The sequence below is a fragment of the Nyctibius grandis genome, chromosome 2 (assembly GCF_013368605.1).
Source record: "Nyctibius grandis isolate bNycGra1 chromosome 2, bNycGra1.pri, whole genome shotgun sequence".
Classification (NCBI taxonomy): domain Eukaryota; kingdom Metazoa; phylum Chordata; class Aves; order Nyctibiiformes; family Nyctibiidae; genus Nyctibius; species Nyctibius grandis.
The window spans coordinates 40,093,396-40,116,110 of record NC_090659.1 but is presented as its reverse complement, the minus strand read 5'-3'; the positions used below and the strand labels follow the sequence as shown (position 1 = coordinate 40,116,110).

The following is a 22,715-nucleotide window of genomic DNA, read 5'->3' as shown; positions in this document are numbered from 1 at the left end:
TAATTTCTGAATGTTATTTCAAATTATGACCATATAAATAATATTTATTGGAGTAAGACTGATTACTGAAGATGATCCTTGAAAGTTTGAATGTGTTAAATAGTAAATACTGTATAAAGTGTGAAGTAAAACTAGAGATAATATTTTCTGATTCAGATAGAAGCAAAGGAAGTATACGCTCAGAGACAAAGTCTACTGAAAGATATTGAAGTCATAAGGGCGGGAGAGGTGGAACTGAAGCAAAGAATTGAGGCATTTGAACTGTAAGTTGCTGAAGGGCATATACAATGCTAAATGATGTTGTCCTTTTTTTCTGGAAAGTGTGTTTTACGTTGTTGCTGCTTCTGTGATGTTGAAATAGATTATATATCCTCTAAGTTGTGTTTTGCATTTTAGGCAGTATTGTGTACTATCTCTATTAGCAGGGATACCCCATACAACAAGTTGGTTTGGGTTTTTTGTATTGCTTCTCATCCAACCAAAACAGTGCAGCATTACTTTGGAGGCAAGGAACCAAATGTTTGCTTTAAAGTGCTTAAATTAAAAAAAAAACAAAAAACAACAAAACCCAACCACACAGTATGTAATCCTAACGCTCACAAGGCATGTATAGGATATTTTGCTTCTTTAGTCCTGTTTTTTTTAACTTGTCCTTAGTGAGATCGGTTTTCTTTAGTTAAATAAAAAAATAACTAAACCATTTTTGGCCAGATTCTCAATACTACTTAATGTCATTACTTTGACATCTGCTTTTTATAGCAGAATGAGTATCCCGCTAACAAAAATGCATTGTTGTTTTTTTTTTTAACAAGCCAGCAGAGGGTGCTGGTAGAATAGCATGCTTAGCACTGTCTCCTCTGAAGGCTTTCTGGTGAGGGAAACTGGGCTAGAGTTAAGCCGGGGTAGCTGCATAATTGACTGGTACTGGATTTTAACTGGGGCAATTTAGTTTGTGTCACATCTCCTTGTTCTTAATGAATTACAATGACAGATTCTGATCATAATTTTAAATTGCTACAATGTTCCAAGCAAGCACATTACCCTTTGATGTCTCTAAAGTTATTTAAAGAAAACCACCAAAACTGAAGTTTTGGTTTTATAACTGGTTATTGTCTGTATATTTATGGATATTTCAGCACTCGGAAACTTCAGGAAGAGAAAAATAAAGCTATTGATGAGGCACTTCGACGTCGGGAGGTTGCTGTGAAGAACATAGAGGAGACATATGACCAAAAGCTTAAGACGGAACTCTTAAAGTAAATTTTTCTTTTGTCTCTACTAGGACACATACTACTTCCTATGAAATAAGAATAATAAATTCTATAGCATTCCTTTTGAAAAGTGTAACAAAGCAAAGACTTTGAAAATGTGCACTCATGTTTTTGTTTTAATGAGCTTGAATTCTTCACATTATTGCATTGCTCTTTGCAAGTGAGACAAAATGTTCTGTCAGGTTCAGAAAAATTTTGATATATAAAATAATTCTCTTTTGATTATAGGTTATATTATTGTTGTAGTTTTAATTCTGTGTTGTTACCTGGGAAAGAGATGTGACATTAGTTGTATGTTTAGACAAGAGGATTTGAAGCAGTATTAGTGACTTCCGTTGACCACAATTACAAGAACTGGCCATTTTACAAATGCAGAAAAGGCATGGAACAAATTAGCATTAAAGAGATGTTACAGGTGTCTTGGAAAAGGAGTGAGAAGCACACTAGTCCATTGTACAGATAGATCGGCTCTTACCTTAACCCCTCCTCATTTTTGGAGAGGGATTCTCTGATACAGATCACCCTCTTTTATTGACTACCATCTGCTTGAACGTGATTTCAAAGAATTTGCATAGAAATGCTCCTTGGAAGCCTAAGACATCATCTGTGACTGCTTTTGAGGTGTTGCAGTGGGTATGTCCTAACTTTGCTATTGTACTTTCTTGGAGTGCCTTGATCACTTGAAGGGTTACTTGATGCTTCAAAGCAGGCAGGTGCTCTTGGCATGTTGTTATTCATATGTATTTAATGGCATGAACCGGTCTTCCAGTTGGGCAGTTAAACCAAATGACTGATGTATCATTACTTTTTATTGCAAGCCAGTGAACGGTAAGTATTATCTGTGTTAGGGTGTCTTTAAGTTACAGAGGAAAGATGTAAAGAGTAGGTTTTGATACGAATGATGCCTCAGCTGAAACTAAGTAGATTTGACGGTTTTGTCAGAGAACAGTGAAATGCAGCTAATTGACCACCTTGGTATCTTCTTTTACTTAGTCCAGAACAGCTAGTTAGAAATAATGCTTGTAAAGTGCTTTAGGTTCATGAGGAGAAGCAAATTATTTTAAGGATGGACTGCTGCTTAGCTTATTTTATCAACATATAAAATATTTTAGACATACTGCAAATGCTCAGAAAGATAAAATCCATGTTCTTTTGTCCCAAATCCTTGATGAAAAGCATCAAAGAGCTACTATTTATTGTATAGAAATAATGATGCTTGCTAGAAAATTAATATTTTTTTTATTTCTATGGTAAACAATAAATGCCATAATTGGGAGAAGGATCTAAGTGGTGTGGACCATTTGCAAAAATGCAGGAGGATGGATGTCGCAATATCTGAAAACATTTGTAATCTATGTTCCAGTCATGCAAAATGCTGAGCTTTCTTAGCTCTTGTAAATTCCAGTAAAATTGAACAGTAAAGTTGGATGACTGCTGGGCTGTGAATAGTGGTGTACCTGGTCAGGGGTCAGTGTCTAGCTGGTAGCCGATGATGAGCAGAGAGCCCTTGGGGCCAGTACTGGGACCCATACTGTCTGACACCTTCATCCATGATCTGGAGGTTGACACAGGGCATCCTCAACGACTTTGAACTTGGGGCTTAATTAAGGGGAATGGCTTCCACAACAAATGGCAGAGTTTCAGTTCAGACAGATTTTGATAAGCTTGGAGATAGTGCCAACGTAAATCTTAGGAATTTTAACAAAGAGAACTGCAAAGCTCTGCACTCAGGGCAGAATATCCATGTGAAGTAGCATAAATGGGGAAAAGGAATTGACTGAGTAGCTGCGTTTCTGAAGAGGACATGGGAGTTAGGGTGAATGCCAGGCTGACTATGAGCCAGCAGCACACTCTGGCAAATAAGTCAAATAGCATGATGGGCGACATTAGTATCAGCATGGCCAACAGACTGAGGGAAGTTATTATCCCCTTCAGGTATTGGCAAAGGCTGTGCTAGGAATACCATGCCCAGGTTTGGGCTCCCCAGTTCAAGAAAGTCATGAAGAACCTGGAGAGGGCCTAGTAAAGGTCTGTCAAGATAGTTTGGGGACTATCAGACATGACCTCCGAGTTCATATGGCAGGGGCTGTAAATTGTGGCTTGGGGGGTTCAGTGTGGACATGGGGAAAAAAAAAATTTTACTGCGACGGTGGTGCAGCATTGGCACAGGTCATCCAGGGAGGTGCTGGAATATACATCCTTTGAGGTTTACAAGAGCTGGCTAGGAAGAACCACAGCTGACCTGATCTAGAGTTGGCAGCAGTCTTGCTTTTTGAGCAGATGGTTGAATGAGGTGATTGGCAGAGCCCTTTCCAACCATTTCAGTGGCTCTGTAATAACTAATTTTGTCAATAAGTAATGTGTGATTATAGTTTAGTCTGGGAAAGACTGGAATTTACACAAATGCAGACGCATGTGCGCACACACATACTTTGGGAACACATAATTCTTTTTACTTCTAGATATCAGCTTGAATTAAAAGAAGAATACATAGCCAGAGCCAATAAAGTTGCTGAAGATGAGAAAAAAAATAAAGGTAACCATGTCTCTGAGATTAATAAAGTAGCTGTTTATCTCTAGAGCTTTTGCTAACAGTGTTGTTACTAAACAGTCACGGTGTTCAGTAGGAGTGGTGTAAGTGACAGAAAAGCCACCAAAATAGATTTTGAAAACATGTAGCAGGACCCTGTGACAGGTCAGCAACTCCTTGCTGTTCAGAATGCAGTGGGGGCTGTGAGCTGCTGCTTCATACAGAGGCTGCAAAGCATTTTGCTTTTTCAGTTTCCCTTCTCCTTCTGAAGTCCTACTAGGTCATTCATTCTCTAATTGAACTCTGGTTCAGTCTGGTACCATACCCTTGAACGGTTGCCAGTTTCTACATTCATTGTGCGCAAGATGTTTAATTGGAGCTTGAGGAAGAGAGCTGGGACAGATAACATATTTAGACTTTTAAGTTAGGGACATGTGAAAGAAATGATCTATCATGTGCATATGGATTTGATTTACTTAATTCTAAAGGAGTATATGTATGCATATGTATATGTACACACAGTGTGATTTACTTAATTTTGTGTCTTGAATTAAATTGAATGTTGGGCTTAGCAGCTTAAACTGTTTTTTGCTGATACAGTTTTTTACTGTAATACTCTACTAATTTTAATTCAGCGTTTGTAATCCTCCTGCAGAGAAAGCTATGCTTTTGCATGAAGAAGCCATTGCTGTTAATTCAAAAAAGGAGGAACTCAAGCAAGCTCTATCACGCACGAAAGAGCTTGAGGTAATTGTAAACATGAATTTAAAGAATCTGTATTCTAATTAGTGCATTTGAGGTACATTTTTTTTAAAAAAAAAAGAAAATGTAAAATAAAAATAATTGTTAAGTAGTACAGCGGTTCATAAGCTTCTAAACTGTTCTTTATCTGCAGCTGGATTTGGAGTCAGTGAAGGCCCAGGTTCTGTTGGTAAATGAACAGAATCAGTTGTTGACAGAAAAACTGAAAGAAGTATCAGACTATCCTTTGTTAAAGGAGGAGAAATTGGAGCTCCAAGTGCAGAATAAACTACTTAGGCAACAGTTGGATGAGACTTGCAGTGAGAACCAGCATCTTCGAGACAGTCAGTGTGAATGATTTAGTAATTTTCTTGTTTATGTTTCACTACCAGTATTTTTTTAGAAATACATTTTCATTAAAATACATTCTTTGTATTATGTTTACTAGTAGTTTGCATTAGACCCCAAGTAATGTTTGTGTAAAATGGAAGTCCTTGACATTATAAGTTTATTTTCTGTATAGTAGTTTATAGTTTATATGTCTGTATAGTAGAAATCCTGAATCAAGTGGTACCTATAGTAATATGAAGAATATCCCTTTCACCCTTTGAAAAAAGCAGTGCAATATTTCTAACCATAGCATTAGTATGGTTAATAATGGTAAAAGAATACTGCATTATTATTTTTAAGTGCTTGCCTGACTATAGTTATAAAATGCCAAGTATTTTTTAAGGTGCATTTGATATTACGGGAAAGTAGAGATGTACACCCGTTTACATAAGGTAGGAATATGTATTTTTCTTCCAGAATGGGACAGTCTGGGTCTACTTCTTAAACGACTATGCCAATTAAAATTTCAGTCCTTAGTAAAAGGAAGAAAAAAATTCCTAAGTACTTCATTCAAACAAAGCCTTGTTATGTTCCTGAGAACAACCCAGCTTTACATTTTGAAGGGGTATCATGTAGAAAAGTGCACACTCATTATTCTGCGGCTGAGTGTCTAGTATTTCTCTTTCTGGGTAGAGCTGTCGCAGCCCTCAGCAGAGCACCTGGCCTGCCAAGTGGAGCTGAGGAGAGTGGAACATTCTAGGAAGCTGGCACTGGATGAATTTGAAAGTCATAGGCAGATTTTGGAAAAGCAGCTACAAAGTGAGGTAAGTTCTTGTTTCTAAATAATTTGAAACCTTTCTTCTTCATATCGTCTTGTTCACGCTTATCTATGTACCTGTGCAGGCTGTTCAGTGTGTAGTTATGGGGATTGTTTGTATTCTGCTTGGTTTTATGTAAACAACTCTAAAGAAAATAAAAGAAAACAACACCAAAAAACGACAAAAAAAAACCCCCAAACCCAATGTAACCAAAGTAAATCTTTCCAAGTCAGTAAGTTGTCAGCACTGACTTTCAGTAGGGTACTATGTGTATATGGTTTGACTGGACCTCAAAAACATGTAGAAACAATATTCAGCCAGTTGAGATTCTTCTTTTTTTTTTTTTAATTACTCTGTTTGTTGTTTTTCTCTTGATCTCCTATAGGTTGAGCGTTGTGCCCAGTTAAAGATGCAACTGTTGGACTCTGAAGCTACTGTCAGGAAGTTAAATGTACAGGTTGAAGAACTGAAACTGCAAGTGAAACACACGCAGGCAGGTTTGTATCTTACACCAGAGGAGTCCTTTATGAAGTTCACTTACCTAACCAGCGTAAGAATTTCCAGAAACTTAAAAAAGCTGCAGTTGCATAGAACTAATATACCACCAGTGAGTAGATTTCAAGTTTAAAATAAAAATCTATTTAATAGGCCAATTTAAAAAGCAGACTGATTACAACTTCCTTTCCTTTCAGAAAACAAACATATAGGAGGAAGGGAAAACATTCCTCCCTGAATGCTTGCATGTTTTTATTGTCCGTTTTTCCTCAGTATGAAGACATTAATGTTTGGTGGTAACATAACCACCGTTTTCCAGGAAGCGAGTTGTATTTTAATGCATTTTGATTCTTGAATGTTCATAATAAGAATAATCAATTTGAAATTGTATTGCGTACCTCACAAATTTAAATCTAACTTTTAAACAGTTATTGTCAAGGCTAGTAATTTGTGCATCTCATATGGACATTAGAAAGAGAGAGGCACTTGCGTAAAACAATTCAGTCTGCTGAAGAAATGTAGTTCTAAAGATGCCTGTCTGTCAAATTGCTAATATCAAGTATGATAAATAAAAGTTTTGGGATGTGTATTTAATCTAAATATATGGAATTGAATTCTGCAGTGGTTATACATTACATACAGCATGTGTTGTACCATAGTTCAGTATATGCAGTACTTTATGTTATTCACTAGACCAATATGTACATTTTCCTATATGGTACAAGTATTGGTACCATTTGGAATTGGAAATTTGTTAGTGTCAAAATAACAAATATATATTTTAATTAAATGACTGAAAGTACTGCACGGACTTTTATTTTACATCAGAGTCAAGGACCATTTATGTAGAATAAAAAAGGTGGTCATTTTGCTGAGAAAGATACAACCCTATAGATTGGTCTTTTGGGCTTGCTGAAGCATACAAGTGCAAGCCAGGAAGCAGACAGCCCGGAAACATTCAATTTAACTGACAATTTTGGAGAAGTACTTTTTTTAAAAAAACAACATTATCTATGTGCTACATTGGTTTTCTCCAAATTTCTTTTTTGATCTAAATAGAAGGAAACTGTTAAGACTTGTGGCCTGCCCTGTGTCCCTCACCCTTTAACATCATGATTAGATATAATGTGTCCGAAGTGGTGATGTTTTAATTTTTTTAAATTAAGTCATTTATTTAAGCATAATTTAAGAAATAACATTGTAGAGTGCATACTTCAGGTAGTTTTACACTGAAGGTTTACATATTAAAAAAATAATATGAATGATAATTTGTAACTATGTAGCTACATTAAAAATACATTTAAATCAACCCATTAAATTCTCAAAATTTAAGCCAATTCCATGTTAAAATAATTTTGATCAACTATTTCTTTTCTAGCACTAAAACAATGTTTCACTGTTTCTGTTGTGTTATGGGTCTCCCTCATCACTCTTTACTGTCACTCATTTTCTGTTGTTATTATTTAGCTCTGGAAAATGAAGTGTATCGGAATCCAAAGCCTTCACTTGTCGATCGCTCTGTCCTTGACTTCACTGGTGACAGAATTGTACCTCATGATATTTATGTGGATAGCACGTTCCTGAAGAATCAGGTTATGACCGATGTGATGAAGGCAAATGCTGTGCCAAGAGTTGGCTATCGTCAGCAGTTACAGCCACGCAGTGCTTCTCCGGATTCTGACCTGGAGTGTATGGCACAAACCCGGGCTAGAATAAAAGAGCTAGAAAAAGAGGCAGAGTATTTGGAAGAAGCCTACAGGAACTACCAACACAGAGTCATGCAGGATGCGGCTGCAAGCAAAACGCCAAGAAAGATGCAGTCCCCTTTACTTCTAGAGTGTGCTGTTAGTAGATCCCCCTTGACTACACAGCATGAACATCTAGAGGATAATCCCAGCTCCCAGCATTCCCCGTTGAGCAGTCCAAGAGGTGAAAAATGCATCAAAAGAACTGGGCAGGTTGATGTCTTTAAAAATCCCTTAACACCACCACACAGAGGAGCATCTTCTCCAAGACGCCTTTCTTCCACTCCCGTTTCCAAATTGGAAAGAGATCTCGGTGACAAGAAAATTCCCGATGGTAAGTCACGATTGTTAATGTGGTGTGGCGTTGGGGTTTTACCCATTCAGTTAGTGCTCAGCTTCCTTAGAGGGTGTTCGTCTGTGTGGCGTGGGCATAGGGGCTGTCTGGAGATAAAAATCCATGGGCAACCTTGCTCTGAAGCATCCTGACTTCTGCAGTGTTATGTGCACCATGAACGGGTTGCACTTCTATACAACCACCTGAAAGAACTTCAGGTATGGGAGTGTTAATAGTGGCTTTTCCTCTATCTCTTGAGCGAAATTAGCACTGACTACAGTAAAAGTTTTTGGTCAATAAAGAGAAGAAAAGCAACAGTACCTTTTTACTGAGTGAATACCAAATCTTGTGGGAAAAACTAATAATTCATAGTCTAGTAATGAAAGACCTGTGCAACTGCACAGGAAAGAAAAAATAAGATTGCAAAGCAAAATTTAAGCAAAACGCTGGACTTCGCAAGTTTGATTAAAAGCCTTTTTAATGAGGGGAGTTTGTTTTTTACCTTGGTTTCCTAGGAAGCTCTGGACTTCTCTAGTCATACAGGCTGTCTGTTTTCCTTCCCTGCTACCTTTACAGCTATTGATAAGAGGATAAAATCTTCAAAGATTTTCTTCTTTGCTTCCTTACCCATTTTAACAAATCTGTAGAAAATGAAACCTCCAGGTTAACTTTCCTAATGAAGAATGGCCTTTGGGAGACCTCAAGCATTATCTTTTGCTGGCTAGTAAGCACATCCCTAGCTTGAAATCTAGGTCCGTAACTGCTTTCTCTAATGCCCAGCATGGGAGAAATCATTTGGTGGTTGGCAGAGGGGCTGCAGTTTGTGGGGAACATGGACGTATTATGGGGTATGATGATAATCATGGGCTTTGTGAGGAGTAAGTTTATAATGGTGAATGCTTGTAGAGGATAATTGCCGTACAGGAGGGGTAAAAGAAAAAAAAAAAAAAAGACAAAACCAGTGCAAGAAAGTTAATGTTAATCGTGGTAGATTTGGATGTTAGTTGCCCTATAGTGGTGGTGCCCACACAATCCAGTTCTGCATGTGTTGTAAAAACCAGCCTTGTCTGAGAAGTGGTAGGACAAATAACTGACTAATGCAAATTGTGGGATTTTTATCTGCAGACATCAGTGTCTCGTACCTTGCCTCTTCACAGCAGAGTGTTGACCAGGTGCTTTCTCCTATTTCAAAGCCACATGTACTTTCATCTTCTGAGTCTGTTTCTTCCTCACCATCCAGTCGTGGCCAGAAAATCAGGTAACATTGTTTACAAAGCAACAATTTTAACGTGCTTTTTAAAGAAACATTTATCTAACTGTTCATGGCGATAGCAGCTTTTACAATCCAAGTAAGTCATTAATTTTATAAGTGAGAACTTTTCTAAAGATGGATAAGGATTTCCATTCTTCAACATCATGCCTCAAGATGAGTTTGGTTTTAAAAAAAACAAACACCCCTCCTCCCAAATTCAAACACCTTTGGCAAATATGATTTGACATTTTCACTTCTGTTAAATTTGTGCTTCCTTACAGTGTAAAGTTATGTGCAGTGAAATACTTAAACCTCAAGTGAGTTGGAAACGTCAGATGAATGTGATGTTTTTTTCCAAAAAAAAAAAAATGTCTTGTCCTATGACAAAGTAAAACTTGATTGATTTACAGAGTGTTTTGTAAAGTCATTTCACTGTTGTAGTTGAGCAAGAATGAAAGGTTATTCTAAAGTTTCCCCATTTTGGGGAGAAACGGTAATGGTACTACTAGCTCCAGAGCCTAAAAAATCCACTGCCATGGAAAAGTGCTAGGCAAAGGACTAAAAAGCCTGGAGAGTGAGAATGTGAGGCATCCTAAGTGCATGTTAATTTAATGCAGATAGAGCAAATTGATAAATATCCATCACTGAAACTTACCTCAATTCTGCTGTTTAGGGATATTGGTTCCTCTGTGATTAAAACACTTTTTAGAACTGCTTCTCAGCACTTTCAGTTTGCATTGCTTCAACCAGTGTAAGTATTGCTTTGTTACTGTGTGTGGCTTCAAGGATAGAATGCAGTTCATTTGGTGTGTGCTGTCACCACTAAGGCACACTTGACAGATACAAGTCATACAAAGTTTAGATGTTCCTGGGCTCAGGTCAAGATGATTTACTTTGTTGGTTTTCAGGCTAGTGTAGGTACCTCCTTAGATTTAGCAATAAACTTTTGCTTTTCCCCATCTTCTCTGCTTTTTCCCTTCTTCTCTGCTTTTCTGCTTTTCATGTGTCAGTGTTCTTATGAACTTTTGAAAGCATTGGATGCTGTTATTTAAAGCAAGGTGTGTTGTGGATCCTCGTATTTCAAGAGAGCTTCAAGTTCTGCAGCGCTTGAAATCTATTGTGTCAGTGTAGACCTAGTCTTTGATTGCATTTCCTCACACAGTAGACCACTTTCAGACAGCTGAATGAGAGATTCATTGTTAATAAATAAATATTCCATTAATTACTAATTTCAGAAAACATGTTTTCTAAAATTTTCCTAAAAATGTAAAATCTGTTCCTAGAAGTAAATCTGGGTTAAACAACTGACTTGTATGCCTATGTATAGTATCTATGAAAAAAATCTTATTTTTTAAATAAGGAATGAAGGAATGAATGCATATGTCCAAGATATATGTGAGGAACGAATGCATATGTGTGAAGAATGAATGCATATGTCCAAGATATATCTGACTTCTCCTGGTCTGCCATAACTTTGGACCATATTGATAATTTAAAAATTTAGACTGTATACTTTTTTGAGTAAGAGTAATGCCTGTACTGTGTTGCAAATGGGAATGTGAAGGTACTACAGTGGCCAATTAACTGACTATCACTTGGCATGTCTTATTGACAACAAGCCTGTCAGAGATCTTCACCTTCATGTGAATTACCTGAATGTGAATGTATTTTTAGCAGTTTGCTGTCATGGGCTCTTTTGGGATTTGACAGGTTTGATTCCTCTAGTAGGCTTCTATGCTGTCCATATAAATGTGATCCTGATAAGGCTAACAAGAGCTCCTGCTGACATTGTAGACTAATTTGAGAATAAACTTCATTTCAGAAGGCGATGTTGGGTCTTTAGAGGGGTAAACTTCATGTTTCAATGCCTTGAAATGATTTTTCAAGAAAAAAGTAAAACTACAAGCTCATCACAAAGTCCTGTCCAAAGTAGTGATAATCTCTCATCTTTCCCATATCAGAACAGGCCTTTTGCGTATGCTTAATGTTCAAAAGCTATTGACATTATATTTGATGCATACAAAAACCCTAAATAAAGAAAGGCCACTAATTCCTTGAGCAAAGCTCTCTCTTTTATTTTGTCTCTATTTTTCACATCTGTGACCTGACTGACGAGCTTTTGCTGATTGAAGGTCAGTAGTTTCTGCTGTCTGATTGAGAATTTAAATCAAGGCAGTTGTACGTGGTCACTTCATTCATTAACAAGCTGTAATGCTAACTTTTTTTTTTCTCTGAAGAACTTGTTCATGTGCCTGTATCACTGTTTTCAGAATAGGAATCTCCAGTCTCCTTTGCATGTGGGAAGGGGATGGGAAGCAGAACTTTTCTTTTCTTTTTTTCTTTTTTTTTTTTTTTTTTAAGATCTCTTAAGTAAATGAATAACTTGGCAAAATTAAGCTGCATAAAAGTGACTTATCTTTCCTCTCTGTATCTCCTATTTCCATGTATGAAATTCTTTTGTTCTTAATGGTCACTGGTGCCTCTGCTCTCCAAAACTGAGAATCCTGAATAGGTGTCTTCAGAAAAAGCTCGAGTATTTAATTTTTAACGTTTCTTTCCTAAGAAGACACACTTGAATTGGCCTTAACCTGCTAGCCATCATTCCAGATTTGATGGCTGAAGAAAGATGGCATGTCCTGGGGCAGCTCTAGCAGGCGTTCGAAGGGCTTTCTTATTTTGTTATCATCAAGTCCTCAATATACATTTAATGTAGAGAGGGTCTCTTTTGTGGTTAGAATTTGGGGAGAGCTTTTATGTTCTTGACCGTGAAAAGAAGCTGTTGTGATTTCTAGGGACTGTGAGATTAGTTCCTTTAAGTGGCTGTCTCTTCTTTCCCCGCTCATTCACATTTTCTACAGTATGTCTCAGATTTCCTGTATTCCTGTGACAGACCTTACAAAGTGAAGGTTGAGTGTTGGCCTAAATGTTAAGGTGATATGGGAAAATGCTCTAATACTGTGAGGGACTGTTCTTTGAAGGATGTTGTAGAGTCCACGCTGCCTGAAGAGTGAACAGTAGTGTGAGCAAGTTGTGTTGCAAAGAACAGGCCAGGGTCTGGGCAGGCAGCTGTGGGTTGCAGTTGCTTTCTTGGGTTCCTCGTGACAAAGCAAGGGTATGAGGTCCCAATAATTTTCTTGAACTTTCTGCTTTCCCAAGACTTTCTTAAGGGAAGACATTCTTTTGTTGAGTATTTTTTAATTTCTTGTGCCTTGGACTGTTTTCTGTTACATAAAATATTTGAGAAATGCATGTGTGGGCTTTTCCAGTTATTTACTTTCATTATTAGGCAAATGCCACATCATTCATGTGTATTGTGGGATTAGTTTATGAACTGTAGATTTTAAGTGGCAATGGGAACTTCTTTAAAAAGAAAAGAAAATACGATGCTGTAACACCAGTAAGCCATTATAAGTTAGACCTGTGTCAGTGGGGAAGAACAATTGCTTCTGTGACTACAGGAGCTCCTTGTTTGTTTATGTTTCAAGATATGAGTGGTATGAAGGAAGCCAATAAACACAGACAGGAAGACTAGATTTATAAAGCAAATTATTATCTAAATCATTCCTTTTTTGTTTAAGGCTGAAGAAACCAATTGTGAGTGTTGTTACCAGTTTTAGGCTAAAAAAGTAATTTTGGACATTAACAAAAGAGTTTAGATGGTGCTGGTTGTTTTTTGTTTAAGCTTTAATGGCTATTTTATACATAACTCATGCAATTTAATCATTTGGTGTTGATCGGCACACAAGTGCTGTTTTATGGAAGGTACAGTCCAGGGTTTGGTTGCCAACTTTGTTTGATGGAAGGAATTTTGAAAACTGTTTGGAAATACGTGTGTTAACTGGTCTTCATGAAGCAGACCTCTTCTGTTTGTTGAATCTGAGGCAGTGTATTGATGAGCTTTCTAGCAGTGTTGCAGGACACAGTATTGAAGAAAGTGACATGCATGTCCTTGAACCTTGCATCCTTAAGAGTTATTTAACACTTAACCATTTCTGTGGAGGAAAGACTTAAAACATGAAGCAGACTTCCAAAAATTTGAAATTCCATTTATTCTGTTGTATTTAATTTACAGTTGATTTTTCCCCACTGACATTATTCAACTGTCCTTCTGACAGTGCAGTTTTGTTTGTCCCCAGATTTACATTTTTTTATTGAACATGTCTCACTGTGGGAGTATGCTTTGTTTGTTTTCTACTTTTGCCCCACAGAAGACCTGAATTCCTTAGAAATTGTAAGCACAATTGTTAAGGCCAATTCACGCCGTGGTGAAGAGCACCAGCTGGTCTGAAGTAAGCTCCATTATGAAGTGCTGCTGCTGAATTTCATTAGTGACATGCACTCCTTTTGCTATTCTGGTTCTGGTCAGAGTTTAGTAGCTGGGTCATGTGGGAGATATTGGGCTTTCACATTATCTTCCTGGTGAGATAAACAGGGATTTAGAATGAGGGCACTAACCCCATTTTTCATAGCACCCAGATTTTCACCCCTGCGTATATGTTTTGCCAGACATCTAATCCTAATACATTTCAAACACAGCTGTTAAGATGACATCGAAGTGGGAATTAGACTGTAACACAGAGCCTAAAAAGGCAAATTTCTTAATTTCAGTTGACTAGGAGTCCCACTTCATTGTATTGCTCCTTTTTTCCCCCCTTATTCCTTTTTATGGCTTTTGAGAGTGTGTTTTGTTTTAATGTAATGCCTTTATGTCATATATAGGCCTTGGACAAAGGCTGCAGGGAGATGGCTATCGCAGAGATGGAGTTGACTTTTGGTAAAAGTTGGAGAACTGTATTTAAATACTTTAACTTTTGAGTCAGAAAGTTACAGCATTTTGGTTGCATGGTTTCTATGTTTGGTTTAGTCTGTTGCTAAGCATGTGAGTAATCCTTGTATTTAAATCTCAGATTGATATTTGCTTAAAAGTTTAGCATTTATATTTATTAAATTATTTATGTTCTTCCTTCTTCTTTCAGACTTCATAATCAACAAACAGATAAACAAGATTTCAGTGATATCCCCAAACCAGAGAAATTAATGTACGAGGACCTTGAAGAACGCATTTCTTCTCTTGAACGTAAGTTATAGTGCATTTTAGACAGTTTGTTTAACATCTGAGGGGCTTAACAGTTGACCGATGTTGGAAATAAGAAAAACAGTCTTAGATGATGAGGGATTAATTTTCTTCATATTTGCATCCTTAGAGGAGAAGGGTCTGTAGTAATAAGTAGACACTAAAATCGAGTTGGTTCTGAAATTTGTGAACATACTTTTTGTACCAAAATCTTGCATAACCTTGTTCTAATTAATACATGTAGGTCTGACAGTTGTTTCAGAATGTTTTAAAATTGTATAGGATTTTTTTTTTTGAAACAGCAAAGTGTACTAGTATATGAACTAACTGAGGCTGTATTGTATTTGCCGCATAAAGTAAAACTCCAAGGAGCATTCATCGTGGACCGATACACGAGCAGAGCTCTGTAATTCTGAAGTTGTAATCCTGAAGATGTTTCTGCAGCCATTACATATGTTCTTGTTGATTTTTCCTTCAGTAACTGAGGCTTAAATAGTATTATGAGTTAGAGGTTACTACTTTAGAAGTGTGTGCAAATGTGTGAAGAACGCTTGCAATTATGCTGTCATCAGTCATCTCTGAGTAGTTTTGGAATATATGATTCAGTTACTGAAACACTAATTTTATCCTAACTTTTTTTTCCTCTGAGGTCAGCATTATTTTCGTTTCTGCTCTCTGTTGATTGCAGGAAGAACTTTGTCATTATGTGGTGTTTTGCACTGCATGCTATAGAATGTTTCCTTCTCTTTATATGCTTCAGTCAAGTCTGCAGGGTCAGTTTTCAAAATTTTTTGCTGTAACTAAGAAACTGTAGAGAAAGGAGGATAATAAAAGTTAATGCACTTTATAGCCATTGGAGAGAGGAATAGAAGCACAGTTACCGGCTTTATTTCCTAGTTTTTCAGCATTTGAGTGACATCTTAATGTTCGACCTGAGCAGCCTTATCTCCCATGAAACTGCGGGTTTAAAGCAAGTGAAATTGTCAATGAGAAAGATGTGAACAGTAAGCTAAACACCTTTCCCATTTCCAAATTTTGTTAGGTCTGTAAAGTCTCAAGACTGGTGGAGATACATCATTGGGTGATAGAATTAAATTCATAGTTGGTGAAGAGATTATAATTATTGTATGGGAGATTAGAATCACTGATTTCAAGGAAAATATTCCTAAGTGGTGTGAGTGTTTTCCTGGGTCCAAGACTGGTTGGTTCTTTTGGTTGTGGTTAGGTTGTGCGGAAGACGGAGTGATGCCCTTGCTCAGTCTTTTGAACCTGTGAGAATAGGCTTTCAGTATTTTAAAAAACAATGAACCAAATAAAAAATATTTTGTTTGTTTAAGCAGCAAATGTGCTGATGATGTTTAGTGATAACTAGCAGAAGCTGATGACTCATCTACACGTTCCTCTGTGAAGTTTTACTCAGTACATTTGTTGTTTTTTAATTTACCTCATTTAGTTTCCTTTTTATAAGCTTTAAATGCATTATTTGAAAGTGAATTGAGCCTGTAGCCACTAATGGTTTCTACTCATCTCAATTCTAATTAATTTTGATTTATTTGTTTAATTTTGTATTAGAGAGTTTTAGGAATACATTACATATTTCACTTTTATCACATAGGAGAATAGACTCGCATTTTCTTGGCAATTAGGCCTGAATAGATGCTGTGCCCAAATAAGTTACCACTGCATCATTTAGTGACATGTGGTAGTCAAAAGAATAATTTTAAGAGTTTGTATATGCTGATGATTTCTAAATCAACAGCACCTTAGTTGGGTCAGACTGCATTAAAAGACAATCCCAGTATGGAGAAGGAAATCAGAACGGCTAAAAAGGGGAGAGGGTAAGCCAGGAGGAATTGGGGGGGGATAAGCATGTAAAATCTAAAAAGTGATTGTAGAATAAGATATAATGAAGGAAGAAGTTGATAAGAGTAGAAAAAAACAATGGAGTGAAAGAGATGCACAAAAATATGGAAAGCCTTTTAAAATCCTACTGAGGGAGCTCTAGCAAGAAAAGATTGGAATTTCTGTTGGCAGAATTGGAAATTCTGTTGTTGCTTTTAGTTGATGTGCTCATCTTAAGGAAATAATGCATCTCCCTGTCTGCCCTTACATAAAGGAGTGAAGGTGTGCAGAGTGTTAACTTTTCACTTTGCAGAATAGTTAACGTAAAGATGTTTCATACTGTATTGGTTTGGGTTTGGTTTTTTTTGTTTGTGCAGTTAGCAGACCCTTAGATATAATATTTAACAGGCACCTATTTGTGACAGGAATTTTTTGACTATTTAAACATTACATACCCTGAAAAATACTGATGCCTCACATGGAAATAATGTTGTCGTTGATAACCTCATAATTTAAACTTAAAGAGAGAGCAAAAAAAAAAAACAGAATAGAGTTTGAGTGTGATAGCCCATGATTTAAGTCTTATGTAAACCATACATAGAATTTACTTTCCTAGGTGAAGCTTGTAGGACTTCCTGTTGCTTTTGTAAGAAACAGAAAACATTCTCATAACTTTGCTAGACTGACAGTTTGGCAGAAATTTTCTGTGATGCTTTCATCTATAATTCCTTTAAAAGAGTTTTAATTTAAAAAGATTCAGACCATTCTGAGAGACACACTGATCGGTTTGGGTGTCCTGTTTTAATTCGTGCAAAATAATTCACTTTTATTATAACGTCGGAAAAAAATGCTTGAAACCTTGCTAATATTTGAAGGATGGGAAATTGATATTTTTCTAAACCTTTACCCCAAACCTCAGGAGACATATAAGGTATCTGTACTACGTTACACTGAATGCTTGGTCCTGTGTCTTTCTGTTTGGCTGCCTAGAGATAATGGCTACATCGGGCTTTTTACTTCGTTTTCCTTTCTCCCATCAAACTGAGATAACAGCCATCTGCATACTCTGCAAATAGGTAATTAAGAAGCAGTTGAGTATCATAGCAGTGATCACAGAGGGAGTACAGTATTTGTGGTTTTGAAAATTCAGAGCCACACTGTGCAGGGAGAAGAAAATATGATGTAGAATATCTGAGTTAGCAGTATCCACCCTGTGCACTGAAGAAGGCAAGGATCCTAATGAAGAAATAGTATATCATCAAATAATTAAAGGTTGTTTTATGTGCATGGAAAGGATGAGCTAAGCTTGGATGTGTAATTTTTCTGTGACCTGTATCTTGATTATGTAAAGAAATGAAAACATTTTGGTTTTCTGTTGTATATTTATTCATTAATGTGTTTGGCTTTGTAAACAGATGTGTTCCAATAGCTGATTTCAAAACTAACAGTTTTGTAATTAAAGAAGCAAGTACAGCCTTTGATAATTCTTAATCCTTGGGGAATTGGTCAAGTTGAAGGGAAAATGCTCAATTAGTGCTGATATTTATGTGTTCTAATTCAGCCATTCCCACACTTTGTGTCCGTTGCTGTGCTCCACTATTGTAATTACAAAATAATGAAGCCATTGTTCAAATTTCTTCTCCAGATCAGGGGGACATTCCAGAGCAGCGTGAAAGTGATGCCGTGCATCCATCTGGGGACATCGTCAATGGAAACCATGTCACAGCCGCTGTGCCAGCAACAGTCACTTCGCTGCAGGACTTAAGTGAGTTCTCGGCTCAGAAACAAAAGTGAATACCCTTTTTAAAGGTCAAATGTATATAACAAAAAGCCAAATATTTAACATTCTGTAGGTATGCATACTGGCGTGATGATTGAAAATTTTTTCCAAAAGTGCTAATTATGTAATAAAGAGGAATGAATGTTTTCTTTTGCTTTACTGTATGAGAAATATCGTTTTCACCTCAGTTTTGGTTAGATTTGTTTTTAATTTAAACACTTGTGCCACCCGTCCTACCCCCCTGTCCAGCTTCTGGAGAGACTGTTTTGTTTTTTTCTTTTCTGTTTAGGATGATTATTAAATATTACTTCTGCTCTTGATAGAAGTAAGACTTGAAAGGTTTGGTTTTGTTTTTTAAAAGTATTTTATGTACTGCTTGTCTGGATTTTTTTCATGTTTCTTGACTCTTCGCAAACTGTATTATCACAATGCTGTTTTAATTCTTTGGGTAGATGACGATGATTTCAGTGCAGCGTATGCTGCTTTTCTAATTGTTCTAGATGGAAGTATTATGATTATTTAGAGAAGAGCTTTCTAGCTTCTAACAATTCCCAGTATTTAGTTTGCCCCTCTAATTACTATCTGAATGCTGTTCTACTTACACAGCTTTTTAAATATACTGGTCACATCAGCAGTGTGTCCTGCAATAATTTTCAAAGGTTTTTTAAGCACTTTGCTTTATAAATATAAAGAATTGTATCCAACCGTATTGCAGAGAGGGAAAGAATATAGCAACAGGAACTTTAGGATAACAGAGATTTAATGAGGAAGTCCGTGGTAGGAACAAGAAGTGCACAGAGAGATTTGTCAACTCCGTGGCCTCTACTTTGGCTCTACTGTTTAACTCTTAGTGAGTCATCTATCAGACTAAAAATGTATAGAGGTGGGAAGAAACATTACCAGATAGCTCAGAATAACTTTGGTGTATGTATAACCAACATATATCCAGTTGTTTTTCATTTACTATTAATGTTATCCAGGAACTTGTTACTGATTTGTCTGCTACTGCAGAAGATTACTGAACTATGTAAATCAAATCACAGATGTTGAAATAATTTTTCACAGCGGTGCTGGATCAAAAACAGATTGAAGAACAGAACAGAGAGGTTGAGAAAAACTTAGAAGAAGAAAGGAAAGCAAGAGAAGAAAGGAGAGAAGGAGAACAACAGGAAGCTTTGGAAAGAGAGCAAAAAGAAGCGGAAAAGCTTAACAAAGAGGTGGTGATTTAGTATTTTAATTTCTGACAGTAATGCAGCTTTGTAGTGCCATGCATTTTAGGATTGCTGTGTGTATTACTTGGTTAAAAATAATTTTATTCTTTTTTTTTTTTTAAGTGAAAGTAGTAGAGGCTAAATTCTTTTATGTACTTCTGCAATTAACCAAAGAGTCTTGCCAGAATTTCTCCTTATGCCAAGTAATGTTTTCACTGGAAACAGACGCTTTTTCTTCCATGCTTCATGTAACTGGAAGCTACAGTTTTATGGCCAGAACTTGGAAGGCAGCTGTCACCACGCTATCAGAGCGAGCTATAAATTTGCTGTCTTTCTGGTCTGGACCGCTGCTGGTGGGACACCACCAGGATGTGTTTATGTCTGTCTGTTCAGGGCATTTAGGGTACCTTCTTGGAAGCAGAAGTTACAAGACCTTAGAGAGTTTGCTTAAATCCCTTTGAGCTGATGCAGCACGTGTTGAAGTAGTGTTCTGGACTTTTAGGACCAGTATAAAACTTGTTTTTTTGCTCCCTCCCCTTTTTGTCTTCCTCTTCCCACCCTTAAACCTTGGTTCATTTGATTCCGTTCAGTGGGTGGTGATCATGCCACCCTTCACACCAGCAAACTAAGCCCTTCAAGAAACTTGCGTACCTGTGTCAGCTCATCTTCAGTTCACACGTAGATGTCATACATAGAAGCCTCAGGCCTCACAGCACCTCAGACATCCAGACAGGGTTAGAGTGGGTTTTCTCAAATACCACTTTTTGAATTGAAGCAATAGCTTGTCATTTCATCTTGAACTGCATATAACAAGTTTAATGCTGTTTAGACGGGCATGTTTTACTGAAGTTAACAGGAAATCCTGCATGTAGTGCAGGTATTTAGGTGTAAAGGGATTTTGCTTGAGCTGATGAGTATTTAATTTTGATTTTGTATTGTAAAGTGGATCCAAGACTCGATGATAATAGATGAAGAAAAAGAAGATAAGGAGAGGCCAAAATCTGAAAACAGTCATTGTGGCGCTGAGGAAAATTTAAAGGATCCTACTCCAAATCCATTAGAAAAATACATGAGAATAATTCAGCAGAGCAGAGAGCGGGAACTGGCAAACAAGGTGATTATTCTCGAAACTGAGTCCCAAAACTATTATTGGCTGAATTTGTGTGTTGCTAAATGTGCTTAGAACGAAAACAATATTTCCATTGTTTAATTTTTTCTTCGTTCAGAAGCTTTATGTAACAACCTGCAGAGATGAGCGTTCGGATTTGTATTGCAGAAATGTGTTGATTCAAAAGAAAAACCTGAAAACTTTGTTCTATAAGGGTTTTTGTTCTGGTGTCCTGTGGGAGGGGGTTTGCTTGTTTGGTTTTTAGGTACTAGGACAGTATTTAAATATAAATGTCCTCGATTTTTAGTTTAAAATATGTTTAAATACAGTTTGAATCTACACAGGTCAGTTTGTGTTCTAGTAACACAACTGATGATTTATAGGATTTATTCTGGCAAAAATGGAAAATTTGACCTTAAAGAACAGTTATGTACATGGGTGAACATTACTTTGCTGAAGGAATGCCAGCATACTTTTGTTCTAACACCATCCAAACCTGATTTTCCAAAGCATCATTCCTCTAGATGCAGTACGGCATTGGTAGAAATAGGGTGGCTCCTTCAGAAGATTTTTGTTTTCAGTTAGGTGCCTTAAAAATACAGATACTAGTATTGGAGTCACTTAAACCTTGACTCAAGAACCAGTTACAGAAAGTGTATTTTCCTCTTGGTTGCCAGGAGTCAAAAAAAGAAGAAACAGAAGTATCACTCACAGAGGGACTTGTATCTAGTGAGAAGGATGACAGGTGAGGCTCATATATTACTATTAATTACTTCTATTACTCCATATTAATAAATAGTTATGGTATGAATCATGGTTAAGAGACATCTGCCTCCTTAAAAAAGCAAAATAAACTAGTAATCAAAAGCAAATGTGTTGGAAAAATTGAGGAGCCTTCCAAGTCTTACACAGGTAGGTTATGCATGCGGATCTGGGAACTACATTCAATGCTGTTTCAATAGCTGTGGCAATTAAAACTTTTTATCTGCAACTGAGCAGCATCTCTGTTCCTTCACAGAGAGCTGAAGTATGAGGCAGTCTTCTTGGGTAATGGCCCTGTGAAGGTTTCTCTGCGCTGCACCTTGCAGACCGTCTGTTATGAGCATTGACTTAGGCTTTGATCTATCAATCAGTAGCATCATGGACTTCTAACAAACCAGTCCACGCACTTTTTTTAGAGATTTTTTTTTGGCTGCCTGCACTTACTAGGGCATTTGCTCTGGTTCTCTCCAGGCATCGATAATTAAGGATACGTAGTTTTTAGTTGCTTTAGAGGAAAAAAAAAAAAAAACAACCCTCTGTAAAATCTTTTCAGTTTATTTGAAGATGCAGAATGGAAAATATATATATAAGCAAAAAATACAGAGCAGTTAAAAAATTTAAATGCTTACACTGACCATAGTAATGGTTCAGCATTATCTGTGCCTTTTAAGTGCTGTTTCACACACCAGACTCTATGCCGGTGCTCCTGAATTGTATCTGTACAGTGTTCTTTTCACTGGGTGAGCACTACAACAGTAGATGGATATTACTGCTTTGATAGATGAGATGGCTTTGTGTTCACTAAGGCCCAAATCCTCACCCTTAAAGGCTTGCTTATTTACTTCAGTTCACTGAAACAGCAAGAGAATTGCAGCATAGGCAGTCTCTTCACTTTCTTTTTAAAACAAGTATTTATATTTAAGATAAGAAACTACTTTAGACTCATATCACTTTCTTTCCCTCCCTCCCTCCTATCCTTAATACAGCGCTGCAGGCATTTCTCATGGAGATGTGGATGAAAACTTCTGGTGAACAATAGCTACTGATTTTTTAATTATTATTAATTATTGTTACTTTTACACTATACTTGTTACACTTTTACACTAAAAATGTTTTTAAAGCAGCTTTCTGCCTGTAAAAAGTTGTAATAAATGTTGGGCACCAAGATTGCAGGCTGTATAATTATAAATTAATAAAGCTGATTTTGAGCTGTCTCATCGCTTTAGTCATTGACTTCAAACAGTGAGCCCGGCTGTGTTACTAATCCAGAAGGAGGCCCGTGGGTGGGGTGAGAGAAAGGACAACACCGTGCAAAGAAATGAATCCGTATGTTCAGGTAGATTGGCTTTGGCACTGAATCCCTATAAAATCTGTCAGCTTTTCAGGTGGTGACCCCTGCCCCAACCCCTTCCCCTCCAAGTG

General features: G+C 37.0%; 1 protein-coding gene across 2 annotated transcripts in view; it reads left to right on the top strand.

Moving 5' to 3' along the window:
* Positions 1-22,507, top strand: part of OFD1 (OFD1 centriole and centriolar satellite protein) — a 31,981-nt gene extending 9,474 nt beyond the window's left edge. For both annotated transcript variants that reach the window (XM_068418596.1, XM_068418587.1), the window contains exons 9-23: positions 157-263; positions 1,137-1,256; positions 3,734-3,807; positions 4,457-4,548; positions 4,697-4,886; positions 5,566-5,696; positions 6,076-6,187; positions 7,653-8,264; positions 9,390-9,522; positions 14,493-14,593; positions 18,078-18,197; positions 19,278-19,429; positions 20,367-20,537; positions 21,209-21,276; positions 22,280-22,507. In XM_068418596.1, the coding sequence (XP_068274697.1) occupies positions 157-263; positions 1,137-1,256; positions 3,734-3,807; positions 4,457-4,548; positions 4,697-4,886; positions 5,566-5,696; positions 6,076-6,187; positions 7,653-8,264; positions 9,390-9,522; positions 14,493-14,593; positions 18,078-18,197; positions 19,278-19,429; positions 20,367-20,537; positions 21,209-21,276; positions 22,280-22,325 (2,229 nt within the window). In that variant the 3' untranslated portion in view covers positions 22,326-22,507. The remainder of the gene's footprint in view (positions 1-156; positions 264-1,136; positions 1,257-3,733; positions 3,808-4,456; positions 4,549-4,696; positions 4,887-5,565; positions 5,697-6,075; positions 6,188-7,652; positions 8,265-9,389; positions 9,523-14,492; positions 14,594-18,077; positions 18,198-19,277; positions 19,430-20,366; positions 20,538-21,208; positions 21,277-22,279) is intronic.
* The last annotated feature ends 208 nt before the right edge of the window (positions 22,508-22,715 follow it).